The sequence below is a fragment of the Podarcis muralis genome, chromosome 5 (assembly GCF_964188315.1).
Source record: "Podarcis muralis chromosome 5, rPodMur119.hap1.1, whole genome shotgun sequence".
Taxonomy (NCBI): domain Eukaryota; kingdom Metazoa; phylum Chordata; class Lepidosauria; order Squamata; family Lacertidae; genus Podarcis; species Podarcis muralis.
This window is the reverse complement of record NC_135659.1, coordinates 71044509-71060188: the sequence shown is the minus strand read 5'-3', so window position 1 is coordinate 71060188 and position 15680 is coordinate 71044509. Positions and strand designations below refer to the sequence as shown.

Below are 15680 nucleotides of genomic sequence, written 5' to 3'. Positions count from 1 at the left end.
GTATCAACTCGCGCCAGGAGAGGAGCAGAACAGAAGCTTTTTCACAGCAGAACTGGGTTGCATGCACCAGCATGAAGCTTTTGTACAGTAGTTATTAAATCAAGCTTCTTGACTTACTATTATGTGCAAACACACCAAATTTAACACTTCTAAAGAACAGAAAACTGGAAGAAAGGGGAAAGTTACAAAAACAAGCCAGGCTCAAGCAAACCCGCTAAGGAAGAATAACAAGAATCCCTTTAACTAAAACTGATAGAATAGTTAAAGAATCCCTTTAACTAAAACTGATAAATCAGTCTTAGGTCTTTGAGCTCTGCAAGACAAATACATCATGCTTTATGATAATGTGTTGTTGCAGTAGTCAATGTGCTCCATCCTAGGCAGCAAGTCTTTGCAAATTTTCAATTCCTTTACTAGCATTTCAAAGTTCTAAAGTGAAGACTATTGAGGTAGAAACTAAATCAATCTCACCATTCGTTTTTGATTTGTGTTTACGATGCCCAGAATCAGCACCCTGCAGTTGCGTACTCGAATGTGCACAAGGCCGATTTGCTGAATTGTATCTCGTTGCAATGGCAGATCTCGTAGGGGAAAGCTCTTGGGGAAAGTCAACATTTTCTTCACTCCCTGAATGCTCTGTAAACATTAGGAAGTGTTAACACTTTAAAAATGAATATACCCAAGATTCCATGGTTAAAGAATTAACAGTACTATGTTTGCACTGGTTCTACACCTCTAACAAACAAGAAGTTAGACAGCGTCCATACTTGTAGGATCCTCTGCCTACAAGTATAGACCCCCCCATCCACATTATTTGCCCATCACCAACAACCACTCCAGAATGTTAAGATGTTCTGCTCTCCATTCAGTAGGAGGGAGGCTCTCTTCTTAGAAGAGGGGTGGGAAACCTGTGTCCTCCATATATTGTAGGACTAAATCTCTCTGTAACCAGATTACTGGCCATGCTGGCTGAAGCTAACGGGAGTTGGAGTCCAACAACATTGTCACAGAATACAAGCTTAATCAGAGGCTGGACTGATCTGCCTCGTCCTCTGCTAGATGCCATCATCACCTGTCTCTGAAGCAAACAGTGACACTTCTCTGTTAAAAAGACAATTGCATATATACTTGTTTACATAGATGTCTCCAGTGTAACATTGTCTTAGTAGTGTTTTCTGCTAAGAAAATGACGTTGATCAAGAAAGGAAAGACAATTAAATGAAGTCATATCCCCCATTATTACCTGATTTTGTTTTCTTTTTCTTCTTTTTCTTCTTCTTTGATTTTGATCTTACAATGTCTCTGGGTTTTTTCTCTTTGTTCTTCTCCTTTTCTTTATTAGCTTAAGAGAATTTTAAAAATCTATATTATTTCTTACAGGATAAAATAGTAAGCTTTTACTCAGGTATACTCAGTGCTTTTTTTCTAAAAAAAATGTTTAGGGGTGCTCTCATTTTCCTACACATATTGAAACACTGCCCCTCAATGAGGCCAAACTCAGATTCACAAAATGTTTAGGGGTATGCGAACCCATGCATCCACCCAGAAAAAAAGTACTGGGTGTATTTATGCATGATTAGGGTGTTTCTAGATCAGTAGTCATGCAAAATTTCATTTTAGTCATCTGTGTGTGTTCCAGTACCAATCTCTACTCATTTGCTATAAATGTGTGTTTCCGCCTCCTCAAATTGCTGGCTCATTATATTGCGCCCCTAAAGGTTATACTTAATTTGCACAACTCCATGTTGTAAATTAAGTGATTAATAGAAAAATAACAAGCTGAATTTTAATGATTAAATGTAACTCAAGTGATTCAGGCTCATAAATGTAACTAGAGTGTTAAAGGCCAATTCAAAATAGTTACGAGAAAGAATACTTTTGGCAAAACACTCACATAAGCAACCAGATGTCGTCCGTCTTCTATTAGAACATTCTTGACTGGCCTTTTCAGAAGCTACAGAGCCTCTTGTTTGAATGCTTCTTGTTGCTGGACTCTGTTGTGGTTCTGGTGACTTCTCAATACCATGAAAATACTTCATATGATAATGCAGCAGTTTGGCTTTCCGAAAGGATTTGGAACAATCCAAGAATTTGCATCTAAACTTGGGTTCATGTTCTATTGCAGCTTTTGAAGCAGTAAAAACATCAGCTCTTTTTGAAGCAGTGGTTACTGTAAGAACACAAGATGAAAACTTAAGAAACACATGCATTTTAACTGTAACATACTAGCCTTGAGTAGACATGTAAAGCCTTTTGCACAGTGGGTAATCAGGACTACACTGCCCAAAGCCCTTCAAACTAACTTTTAAAGAAGCCTAGCCTGAAAAATATAATTAGTAAAAACTTAACCTGTAACAGATGCCCCTGAAATCTCCTGCAATTCAGGTGTAGAGGAAGGCTCTGCTGTATTTTCTTCCTTTAAACTGGTGTCATCTACTGAAATCTGAGGTACTGAAGTCTGAGATACTTCGGAAGATGGAGGCAACTCTTCCTTAATCTTTTGGTCAGACTCAACACATGCTTCTAATGGACCTAAAAGTCAAAAGGGTGGGTAAGTGAAGAATAGAACACACAGATACAAAACACTTAGGTTAACATAAAGTCTTTAACAGCCAAATCTACATTTTAAGTTAAAACCTTAAGAGAACTCAAGCAAGAAATAAACTAGAATGAGGGTCAACACTACACGTGGCATTCAAGGCACCTTTACAACTAATGTGCAGATTTTTTAATTTTTTTTAAGTTCAAGGGGTGGCTTATAATTAAAGACAGGCACTTATAAAATCAGCTTGTTTACCTTCTACAACTTCTTTTGGGATAGATTCTGGCTCTTTTAAAGATCCAACTTCATCCAGTAGTGGTGCAATGAAGTCAGTATCTAAAGTTTCATGACTGCTACTGGTAGAATGTCTTGATCGTCTCTTTATAGAATCCTTTTCATTGTCCAGAGCATTTTTCAACTTTTCTTGCGCTAAAAATAATTTTAAGACCAATCAAATTTTAACATAATATTTTATCATAATATTTACATGTTTAATTCAAATGCAACCTATTACACCACCAAAGGTATTTCACCAAACAGTTGCATACATTCATATACACATAAAATTATACACAATGTGTTGACCTTGTGGCAATTATCATTCATCTTTATGACCACATCCATTCTTCTTCATGTAACACAATTCCTCTTCCCTTCTGGCTTCCCCAAAAGCATGGATGTAGGTTCTCAGCCTCCACACCTATTGACTAGCAATAGCTTATTATTATAAATGGGCACTTTAAAAAAGGTATTATATCCACTGCCAATGGTTAGTGAAAGGCATGTTGTTCTTAGGGTCAAACACAGTCCAGTGAGAAGCAGTCTTTGAATTAATGGATCTTCTTGATGGTGCTGGGGGTTGTTACAGATAAGACAGCTGTGCCAGTGGACACAACAGGGTTTCCACTTTGTTTTCTCCTCTCCTCACCCCCTTTGCCCCACAATCTACTTCAGAGGGTTCCCTAAGCCGTCAGAGCAGAGTTGAGGGGTGGGGGAGAGAGAGGAAGGGGAAGTCCCATTTGTGTGAGTGGAAGTCTGCTGCACAATTGAGATGAGACCATTAGATATGTCCCATGTAGCATTTTTTAATAAAGAAATTAAAAAAATACTCAGGCAAATAGTGAACTACTCTTACTTTATATTTTATCCGTAAATCTGCAAACTTTCCCCCTGACCCCTTTTGTCACCGTCACTGGCTCCTTCTGTTAGTAGGTGTTCCTATCAAGTTTCTACACTATTAATCAATAAAGGTCATTAAAACGAACATGAGGGAAGTGACCAGCAGCTCTAAGCTACATGTCAAACTCAATATAGAAAGGGAAATGACCAGTCCTTTCCCTTCATTATTGTTTAATTCTTTATTAAAGCATTTATCTCACTGTTCTAGTGTGAATACACACCACTTAGGGCAGGTTATAAGATATAAAATTATGATTTCATAAAAAGAATGTAAAACTATTGTAACAGAAAGTGGGTCAGCTGTTTAAAAGATTGTAAGATTGTCTGCTGTGTGGAATAAAACTGACTCAATGGACCAAAAATGAACAAAGTCTGAATATTAGACTGCAATTCTTAGAGAATCAAATTCACTCACAGAACTTAAAGGCTAGCGCACTAGTCAGCTGAGAATATCCAGTCAGGAGAGCTGAATGTTGATGTACAATTATCAGCTTCTCCAGCTGACCCAAGTGCCATAAATCTGACCTCTCATGGCGTCTAAATAGTTAGACGGTGGTTCTCACAAAAAAATTTAAGGCTAGTGCTTCAGAATTTTATTTTATATATTTACACACAGTTTTTTGATCTAGCATTTCTAAGGAAGATCTCCAATGGATAATACAATTCAATGCAAGATGATGGTGTGACATGTAATCAGTTTTGAGAAAATGTGATATTCAAGGCTCCCCCTCAGCTGTGTGTTGCTCTTGATGCTACAGGCCTTAGAGGCCAATAGCAAACCCAAGCAAACTGCCCCCCTTCGGGAAGATGTAACTGTCACTCAGGAGTGGAAGCCTTTCCTCATGCAGAGCAGACAGAAGGCTGGCTTCTGGCTCATAATTTGATGACGGGGCAGCTGAGATGCTGGGGGGGGGGGGGAAGCATGATATTAAAAGCCTCTCGCCAGCTCTCTGGTGTCCCTGATGCTGCTGTGTTAGATGGCCAAGATAACAATGTGGGCCACTGGCCAGTTCCTGTTCCCCTTGGGAATTGACACAGAAAAGGCATTACTTCACCTTTCGTGGCAAGAGAGGATAGATTTGCACATCTGAAGTATTTTTGTCCTTTGGTTCCCCAATAAAACCAGAAAAGGAATCTACCACTGCTAGTAGAAATACATGAAAAAGCCTCCCATGTGCCTAAATTCAAAATGTAATGGGAGATAGTCAACTAAGCTTTACTTAAGAGTAGACCCACTGAAATTAGTGAACATGGCTAAGTTAGGTCCATTAATTTCAGTGTGTCTATTCTGGGTAAAACTTAGTTGAATGCCACCCAGTTTTGCTAAATATTTCCTATTCCAGTTAAATGCAAAAAAGGCTTATTTAAGTAAATGAATAAAATACTCACACATGTTCTTCTGGAGTCGGGGACGTTTTGAAGGGATCTCTCCTCCTTTAGGTATTTTCCGCCTTCTCAGTTCTAAAGTTATTGGCTGCAGTGTTTGAGAGCCTTGCTCTAAATATGTAAATAGAGCAAGGAAAAGGTTTCTAAACATACCAAGAGAAGAGGTAACCAGATTTTTTCTTTCTTTTTAAAAGGGAAATGATATTTTTCTACTGTTTTATAAAACTTTTATGGAGCTTAGGATTTGAATTCTCTAGTTTCACCTTTCCTTTTTTTTGGGGGGGGGGAGGGAAGTATTCTATAACATGAAGTGGTACCAACTGAGATAATAGCCATATATCATTAACATCACAAGCTCCTTAGGAACTGGATGACAGATCTTGCACCCCAATCACTGTTGTAACTCTTGGCTTTAACAAGTGTAGAACTTACACTAATTTGTGTGTGTTGATGGTCAGTTCAAATTAAAGTAGCATAATAACTAGTTAAATCTGTTGTATCACCTAAATTGGGATATCTACATAAGGAGAAGGAAGAGATGGGGGATCTTGTGACCTTCCAGATGATGCTGAACTACAGCGCCTGTCACCCCTGGCAACTGGCCATGCTTGTGCGCTGCTGAGAATTGATGTTCAACATCTGGAGGGCCACAGATTTCTCTACCCATCATATATGAATGAGACACAGCCTTGACTGTTACCACTGACCTGCAGGAGGCACCACAGGTGGTCGACCACGTCGTCTTTTAGTTTCTTTGAGGTTTTCTGGTGGGCTATTCACATTATCATTTTCAGGTTTCTTTTCAATCTGGGTATCTATTGAGAATTCTCTGTCATTTTCAGATATGTTCTCTTTGTCTTCTTTGCCATCCTTTGGAAGAGCCTTTTCAGACACCTTGCTCTTTTCTGAAGGAACTATTAGTTTCCCTTCTTTATCAGGTTTAGACCTTCGTTCAGTCTTTAACGTCTTTTCATCCTTGTCTTTCTTACTATTCTCAGTTGCTTTCCTCGGTTCTTTAAACTTTTCCCATCTTTCAGGAGATGAAGGGATTTCATTACCTCTCTCCTTGGGTCTTGAATTACTCACAATAGACTAAAAGCAAGTTTAAAAATTGTGATTGCTTTCCATTGTAAATTAAACTTACTTACAGAACTGGGAAGGGGAAGCACTGAAATAAGCCAATTAATAAGACACACAATATACAATTAAAAGAATCCTGTGACTGTATAGCTTTAATACTATTGTCTGGTTCCATTTTCCTAATATGATTGCATGCATATATAAAAAGAGTTAAAAGCTAGAGAGCAGTACATAAGAAAACAAGTACCATATGACAACACTCAGTGCTCATGGGAGATTACATGGGGGACAACTGGTTAGAGTATCTGGAATTTCTACATTAAGATTTATAATCTGTGTTTTAATCAAATTAGCAGGGTGGCATACAATTAAATTTTAACACACAATAAAACAAATACATAAATATAAACTTAGATTTATAAAAGCAGAAATAAGTAATACATAAGACAGAATAAAGCTGATAATCAAAAGCTTAAAAATGTAATAGTATAGTCTTTGCCTCATGCTGAAAAGATACCCAAGTAGGTACCAGTTGAGACCTCGTTGCAGAGTGTGTTCTAAAATGTCAGAGCAGAACTGAAAAGGTCCTTTGCCTGGTAAACATACACCAGATCTTGGTTCTGAATGGGAACCCAAAGAAGGACCTCTCAGAGCAACTTACAGCTTTTTAACTCCCCCCCCCCCCCCAAGTTGGCTCTGTGAGGGTTGGGAAGACCCCTGGAACACTGCACGGGAGGAGGAGAGGGCAGATCACTCCTTCAGGCAAGGAGATCCACTTAGTGAGTGATCTACTTAGCGCTATGTTGAATACGTCCTATGATATGTAAGGAATGCCCACAAACAAGACCTAAGTATAACAGCATTCACCTCACTTCTGGATTTCCAGCAACTGGCATTCAGAAGAATATGGCCTCCAACAGTAGATATAGAACATATGGCTCACAGCCACCGATAACCTCCATTAATTTGTCTAATCCTCTCACACTAACTGCCTCGTTCCCTTACAAGGACATTGTATCGGGGGGAAATATGGCAGTTCTCATAGGTCATGAAGGCAGTCACCTTTTTATCCTTACAATTCCCCAGGCAGGAACCGCATGTCTTAAGATAGTTGCTTTCTGGGAACATTTAAAAAGACTATGCGGAAGGACACTGTAGGGAAAAGCTGCCCTTGGACAATCTTGTAAATACAGTGCAAACATATGCACAGATTCATGAAACAATCATGCAGTTTCATCTGAGATCCATGTTCTGATCTGTGCATGGGTCTTCAGGGGGCAAAATGTGTAGATTTTATCCAAGATGTTGTGTGAACCAGAATCCACTTCATCCCTACATCTTAGACTGTACGTCCTCTAATAAAACACATGAATTAACGACCCTGTAAGTTATGTTCTGGCCCCAAATCAGTTTAACCAAATCAAAATATAAAAGTAAGTTTAATACCTGATCTTTGGAAAAAGCTTTGACGTGTATATTCTTGACTGTCTGAATTACACCATCATAAAATTTTACAGTGTAAGTACCTGAAATTTAAAAGAAACCCCACTTATAAACTGAAGCAGCAACTTTATAGTGTGCTAATTACTCAAAGCATAAACACAAAGTGATTCATACGTAAAAGTAGTCTTCCCCAACCTGGTGTCCTTCAGGTGTTTTGAATTACAACTCAATCAACCTCAGACATCATGGGCAATAGGCAAGAGTGGGGTAAAAGCATCTTCAGAAGTTCCAGATCACAAGTTTCCATCACTGTGAAAAACTGGGTTTGATTGCAATAAATTCTATTTTTTATCAAGGAAAATGTTGAGATTTCAAATCTGCTTAATAGCTTTTATTTCCATCGAGTGGAAATAAATACGAAAAGCTATTGCATTGCAGTGAAACTTAGCTTTCTATAAACAGAAAGGCTCCTTCATTCCATGGACACCTTTGATGCAGTGGTGAGATCTTGTTGGTAAAAGGTGGTAGGGGCAATTTTAACCAAAAACCTCTTTTTCTTGAGAGTTCACCAAATCTCCAGAGCAGGTTTTGAGAGAGCATAAGGAGCTGCAGGGGGGAATCTGAGAAGTTGCCTCCACACCCTTCTTCCACCAGAAGAAATGTCTGGATCCAAGCAATGGAACTTACACATGCCCATACTACTAGAAATTAAACCACAAAGTTGTCTCACATTACCTTTTCACTCTCACATAATTAGTGTTCATACCAATTCAAATATTCATAACATTCATAAGCAGTGGTTATAAAAATTGGGAATAGCATGGAACATATACAGCAGCTACTCATTTTCAAGATGACTTCTGAAAGCAGTCATGAAGGATGTTTTTCTACAGTGTACTCAGAAATTAACAATTATGCCTTACCATCCTTGTTAACAGAAGTAACTTTGGCTGGATAAAAACGACAATCAGACCAGCAAGCCAACACTTGATCATTTATATGAAATCCCTAAAAAATGGAAAGATAGAAACCAGTGTTCAGTATACACTGCTGCAATAATTATCATAGCAATAATAAAATAATCTATGCAGTAAACAAAACATTCCTGCAGCAGACTTTCCCACCAATTACTTTACAAACGATTTTAATAATTCTACTCAGCCTATGGGGCACAATAGCTGTGATATTCTAAACATATTGTCAAGGCAGGTTGATTATCATAAGCAGCAAGATTATTGAACACTTGGATTCAGAAGAGTGTGTTATTTGTATAAAAAAATGGGAAATTGCCATGAAAAACGACAATAATAAGGATAAAATCCTATACCCACATATCTGGGAGTAAACTTCACTGAAGTCAAAGTGAATTACTTCTGAGTAAACAACAGAGTAGAACCTCTGCAGGCCTAATTAAAGCCAACAGGCCACTTTGGCTATATCACACCCACATGCCAATCACCTACATCATACACAATGCCATATATGGGAAGGTAAAAAGGTGACCAGACAGGGCCAAAGGGGTCTTCTGAAATGTTGCCAATCACCTGATTGGCAGGAGTTCAAAAGTGCTTTGAAGCATGGCTTATCAGCTGATTATTGGAACTTCAAGTGCTTCATCGCCTTATGTTACTGTGACATCACCTATCAAATTGGACCACACGGAGTTGGGGTAAGAAGGATCTGGCCCACCAGACTGCACTGTAAAGCAAACTTCACAGCAGATGTGGAGAACTAATCAGGCAAATGGGCTGCATCTCTAACTCCTTCATCCCCTGTGGGTCAACAGTAACAGGTGGGTGGGACTGTAGAGAAAATATGTCCATTTGCACATGCGAATAGATTTCAAAAGGGATCACAGCAAGAACCTTCTGAGATGCACTCTGAAAGTTCTCAGTGGAGGTCTCACTGTTGAGGTAACACCTGAAAGCCCTGCTTCACACCTGATGTCACATTTGAAGTCAGGTGTGGGCGCGGTTTGGAGGGGACGAAGCCTTGAGGGCTACATTGGCATCTGTGTTGGGCCCAAATAGGTCCATGGACTGCCCACCCATGCCTTACAGTGACAAACAACATGTTTATAAACAGCAATGTTGCCCAAGGTTACCATATTTCATTTATCATTTTTTTCTATCCCACCCCAGCTAAGAAGAAATAGTATGCAAGTTTTTTTTTTATTATACCAATAATATTTATAAAAAACAATTAAATCTGCATTCACAAGTTTGCAAAGAATTGGGTTGACGTCAAGCTTTAACTTAGGTTGCTTTTACTTACAGAAGATCCTTCGTCATCATGTAATCCTTCTTTCCTTAACTGTATTTTTTCTAAAGGACGCAAATAAGGACTGTCCCAACAAAACCATTCATCATAGCGGTGATTCCAGCGTTTGAAATGGATTAGCACTTTTCCTTCCTCATAATCAATTTCTTCAATGTGAGCTGGATACCTATGCAAAGAAAGTTAATTTAAAATATTCTTGCCAAAAAAATGGAAATAATTGTCTTGAAAAAGGAGTAACTATATTACAAAGCCATACATTTTGGTAAATATATGAATATGATATACAAATAGCTTCAATTTCCACCTTTTGTGATTAATTTAATCTTGCTGCTTTTTTATTATTAAGTAAAACTGCTTTCTTTTTCTAGGAAATATGACAAACACCTGAAATCAATGCTAACAAAGAGCCGACAGTTTATGTGCTTATGGTTGTGTCTTTTGAATTCTTAAGTCATGGTTTACAGTCACGGTTTTTATCCATGCTTATGCTGTGCAGACCTTGCACTTTTCGCCATAACTAATGTTCTAGCCCAGGGGTCTGCAACCTTTAAGACAAAAAGAGCCACTTGGACCCATTTCCGAAGAAAAAACAACAACTGGGAGCCGCAAAACCATTGCGACATTTAAAACAAATCTATCTCCGGAGCCGCGATCTGACAGCGGGCGGGAAGGTGACGTCGGGACGGTGCGTGACTAACGCACGCACCGCCCCCATGCGACGTCACAGCCAGTACAGCGCCCACCACAGTGAGGAGTGTCGGGGCGCACAATGCGCCTCCTCCCCTCGCTAGTATCCGCCCCGGAGCCGCGGCAAAGATGTAAAAGAGCCACATGCGGCTCCGGAGCCGAGGGTTGCAGACCCCTGTTCTAGCCAAACAACCTTGCTGGTGCTATCAGCAGTATATGAAAGAAAGTTAAAAATCTTATGCCATCGGAGAACAACAAAAAGGCCCCTAGGAATAGCTGCTTGGTATCCTCAGGATGATGACAATAGGCAATGCTAATTTGTCAGCACCACGACCTGACACTGCTGTTATCGGTGGCTGACATCAAATTGTTCCCAAGTGCTGGCAGACAGACTGCATACCCACCAAATCTGTCTTGGAAAGTTACAGGACCTTGTGGGAATATGGGGTGGGGAGGGGGCTGAAGGAGGACGAAGAAGAATGGGAACTCTACTTTTGTAATGTTTGATGTCACTCAGTAGTGTTAAGAATTAGTCTATTTTAAAAATTAAACACAGATCCATACAACATGTACATCTCTACAATAGCTTAATTTACACTTTTGTTAAGGGTAACTTCAAAAGTAACAAACAAGAGCTTATCCCATATGACAAAGTAACCGGGGAATTTTCAAGCGTGCAATAATCATGTGGGTACAGAAGCTGAGAAGGACTCCTCAGACCTATATGCTTGTTCCTAGAGAATAATCAGTTCCTCCTGATTCGCAAATGGAAGAAAGACAAAATAACTGTCAACCTCCCTCGGTCTGGGGCTCCATGCAGGATCTCATCTCGTGGAGTTGCAATGATCATGAGAATGGTGATGAAGCAGCCCAGAACTACAAGAGGGGAACTTGTCAATGATCTCAGGGCAGCTGGGACCATAGTCATCATGAAAACAGCTGGTAACACACTACACCATAAAGGACTGAGATCTTGCAGAGGCCGCAAGGTCCCCTTGCTCAAGATAGCACGTCTGCAGTTTGCCAATGCACATCTGAAGGACTCAAAGGAGAACTGGGTGAAAGTGTTGTGCTCAGATGAGACCAAAATTGAGTTATTTGGCATCAACTCAACTCGCCGTGTTTGGAGGAGGAATGCTGTCTACAACCCCAAGAACACCATCCCCACTGTCAAACATGTGGGGGGGGGCATATTATGCTTTGGGGGTGTTTTTCTGCTAAGGGGACAGGACACCTTCACCGCATAGAAGGGACGATGGACGGGACCATGTATCGTCAAATCTTGGGTGAGCACCTCCTTCCCTCAGCCAGGGCATTGAAAATGGGTTGAGGATGGGTATTCCAGCATGACAATGATCCAAAACACATGGCCAAGGCAACAAAAGAGTGGCTCAAGAAAAAGCACATTAAGGTCCTGGAGTGGCCTAGCCAGTCTCCAGACCTTAATCCATGGGTAGGCAAACTAAGGCCCAGGGGCCTAATCCGTCCCAATTGCCTTCTCAATCTGGCCCGTGGACAGTCAGCGTGTTTTTACATGAGTAGAATGTGTGCTTTTATTTAAAATGCATCTATGGGTTATTTGTGGGGTATTGGAATTTCCCCCCCAAAAAATATAGTCTGGCCCTCCACAAGGTCTGAGGGACAGTGGACCGGCCCCCTGCTGAAAAAGTTTGCCGACCCCTGCCTTAATCCATCAAAAATCTGTGGAGGGAGCAGAAGGTTCGAGTAGCTACACATCAGCCTCGAAATCTTACTGACTTGGAGAGGATCTGCAAAGAGGAGCGGGACAAAATACCTCATGAGATGTGTGCAAACCTCATGGCCACCTACAAGAAACGTCTGGCCTCTGTAATTGCCAACAAGGGTTTTGTCACCAAGTACTAAGTCAACTTTTGCAAAGGGATCAAATACTTATTTCATTCATTATAATGCACATCAATCTCTGACTTTTGTCTTCTGGGTTTCTGGGGGTTTTCCTGTTGTTATTCTGTCTCTCATAGCTACAATAAACCTACCATTAAAATTATGGACTGGTCTTTTCTTCGTCAGAGGGCAAACGAGGAAATTTAGCAGGGGATCAAATACCTTCCCCCTCATTGTATCTTTACTTTGATATACTGGCAGATTAGTTTCCTCTCAGAATTAGGAATTGAAAAAACAAGTTCTGAACATTACAAATCCTTGACTACACATCAATATCAGATACAGCAGCTTTCTCCAGCCTGGTGTCCTCCAAATGCTTTGGATAACTCTTAACAATCTCAGCCAACTTGACCAATGGTTGGAGATGATGGAAGTTGTAGACCAACAATATCTAGAAGGCATCAGCTTGGAGTAACATACTTCTATTTCCAGAGCATAGCCAAAAAACAAAACAAAGCCCTACTTATCAATGGTTAGCAATCCTACGTCATTTATGTCATTTCTTCTCCTTCTACCACTCCTTGCTCACCATTAATTACCTGTCTTAGAAGTGCTATCTCTAAACTGGACCCAATAGCATGAATACCCTACAACCATAGAATTCTATACAATATCACATCGGCTATAACCACCAATCATTTTCAACTACTTAAGGACTACGGTTCTTGTATACTTAAATATAGAAATTTAAAACTAATTCTAATAATACAACTTCTCATCTAACACTTCTGAACTAATTTTATTTCATGCTCCAAACCTGTATTTTGCTATAGTAATACCTACATTCTTCTTCAAAAGGCTATAGGCTACCTTAGACTCAAATGCCTAAAACCAGGAATAAGCAACATGACACACCCCAATTGTCATTGGACTACAACTCCCATGAGCCCTAGTCAATCAGCACTTATGGAAGTTGGGAGTCCAACAGAAATTGAGGACACTACATTGGTAATGGGGGGGACGACACCAGTGCAGAATGATACACACAGGTCCCACTTTCCCAAGAAATCATTCTTTAGTCAAGTGTTTACTAAGTTTACAATTCTCAGTAAAGTTAATGCTGTTCTTTTCAAACCTAGAATCATAGTTTAGCATATAAACTCAAGTTCAATAAAGGGCAGACCAGGTTGCTTTATAACTTGACAACGGCAACCCACCTTCGGCCTCCAATTATCATGAAGTCTAATACAATTCTTGCTGTGTTGCTACTGCATCAAGAAAGCTTAGCTCCTGAAAACAACTAGGGTTATGTCAAATATACTGATTATACACACCCCCATCTATACTTGCAAGGAGAATGACATAACACCAGCATCTGCCTAACAAGCTACAATTTTCTCTCGCAACTCAGTATTGCTGTTTTTTACTTGCACATTATGTGCAATGAAGTGTTTATTCAAAAGGTTTCTGTTTATAAGGCCTACTGTCAAGGAAACTATAATTAACTAGCTGTTCAATATTATGTTTCCAGTTGTTCAGATATTTTAAATAACAAATGAAAAGGTAAGCAGCACATAGGCAGCAAGAACAGATAAAATCAACACACACTTTCATACATTCATATAGACAGAAAAAGCTCATCTGCAAGTAGGTTTGTATCGTTATGCAAGTGACCCACTAGCTTATACAGGAGTCTCATATGCACATCAGAGCTCCCTAATGTATTAGGAGCCATTGGTCTGAGCTGATTATTATTTACAGCTGGTATAGAATTCAATGGCCAGGTTGCTTGGGGTAAGAGACTCTAGGCAGTTAACACTAATCCTGGCGAAACTGCACTGGCTACCAATTAGATTCCAGGTCCAATTCAAATGCTGGTTTTGACCTATAAAGCTTTATGCAGCTAAGGACCTCAATGCATCAGGGACCACCTTTCCTCATATGAACCAACCTCGACCCTGCAACCATCATCTGAAGCCCTTCTTTGTGTGTGCCCCTCCTCAGGAGGTCTGAAGGGTGCCAATATTAGAACAGTGCTTTTCAGTGGTGACTCCTTGTGCTTAGAATGCTCTCCTTGGGGGTGGCTCACCTGGCACCATCATTGTAGAGATGCAGACACCAAATAAAAATATTTCTTTTTCACCAGGGCTTTGGCTCTTAATTATCTGTGGTCCCCTTTAGTGGATGGGGCATTTTTAATCCTGCCTTTAAAAAAAGGATTGTTTTTCTTGGTTTTTCTTTCATGCCTGGTTTAATGTGTTTGTTTGTTTGTTTGTTTATACAATGTAAGTCACTTTGTGGTCCTTTGATAAAAAAGTGACCAATAAATTTAACAAACAAATTTAAGACATTTATATACCACTTAATTATTCAAATTTCTAAGTGGTGTACTGTCAGGGAACTGCCATCGGAAGGACAGGAGGTGCAAAGGCTCCCTCAGGTTGAAAGAGACGGAGCAGCTGAAGAGGGAACCAGTAGGGGGCGAGCAGGAACTTCCAGGGAAAGTGAGTCGGAGGGGTGGCTCAGAGACGTTTCCAGCGAAAACAGTGGAGAGGTCTCAGGACCTCCTATAGGGACACCCACGCCTCGCCGGAAACTGTCACGCAGAGAGTCCAGAAGACGTGTTTCCGTGAAAGAGCTTTTATGTTGGAAACGTTTCCGAAAGCAACCACTTTCGGATGCTACTAGCGATTGACGCAGCCATGCCGGAGGGGCTCCGTCACAGGCAGAGGTTTGAAAACCTGATCAAACTCTGAGGGACTTGCATTTTACGCACAAGCAGCTCATCATCCCACCACAGCAATCCGAAAGTCACTGAAAGCCAGCTTGTGCAAGCAGCGGCATCATGAGCGACCCAGCCGGAACCGGAGGAGCAGGAGCAGCTGGAGGAGGTCCAAGCCTGGAAGAAAGGTACAGGGCGTTGGAGATCCAGCTGGCCATGCAAACGGCGAGGCTTGAGGAGAGGAGGGCTCAGGATGCAGAAAAGGGAAAGGAGAAAACCACCTCGATAGCCAGAAAGGTGCCAGGATTGGTGCAGAAATTCGGGGGAGATCCCAGAAACTATCATGCCTTTAGAACTGAGATGCAATACGCTCTCAACCTGCAGTATGATGACTTCCCCGACGAGGAATCGCGAGTGGCTTTTGTAATTGGCCATCTCGAAGGGGGGGCGAAGGATTGGGTTCGACCCCTGATGGCAGTGAATAATGAGATACTAAAG

The 15680-nt window shown here is 40.5% G+C and overlaps 1 protein-coding gene across 3 annotated transcripts in view; it reads right to left on the bottom strand.

The window, feature by feature from the left end:
• Positions 1 to 15680, bottom strand: part of PHF20 (PHD finger protein 20) — a 48517-nt gene that overhangs the window by 12344 nt on the left and 20493 nt on the right. For all 3 annotated transcript variants that reach the window (XM_028734805.2, XM_028734807.2, XM_028734806.2), the window contains 10 exons: positions 9905 to 10076; positions 8554 to 8638; positions 7634 to 7713; positions 5815 to 6199; positions 5111 to 5218; positions 2798 to 2971; positions 2350 to 2532; positions 1895 to 2170; positions 1244 to 1342; positions 472 to 636 (listed from right to left, as the gene is read on the bottom strand). In XM_028734805.2, coding sequence (XP_028590638.2) covers positions 472 to 636; positions 1244 to 1342; positions 1895 to 2170; positions 2350 to 2532; positions 2798 to 2971; positions 5111 to 5218; positions 5815 to 6199; positions 7634 to 7713; positions 8554 to 8638; positions 9905 to 10076 — 1727 coding nt within the window. The remainder of the gene's footprint in view (positions 1 to 471; positions 637 to 1243; positions 1343 to 1894; positions 2171 to 2349; positions 2533 to 2797; positions 2972 to 5110; positions 5219 to 5814; positions 6200 to 7633; positions 7714 to 8553; positions 8639 to 9904; positions 10077 to 15680) is intronic.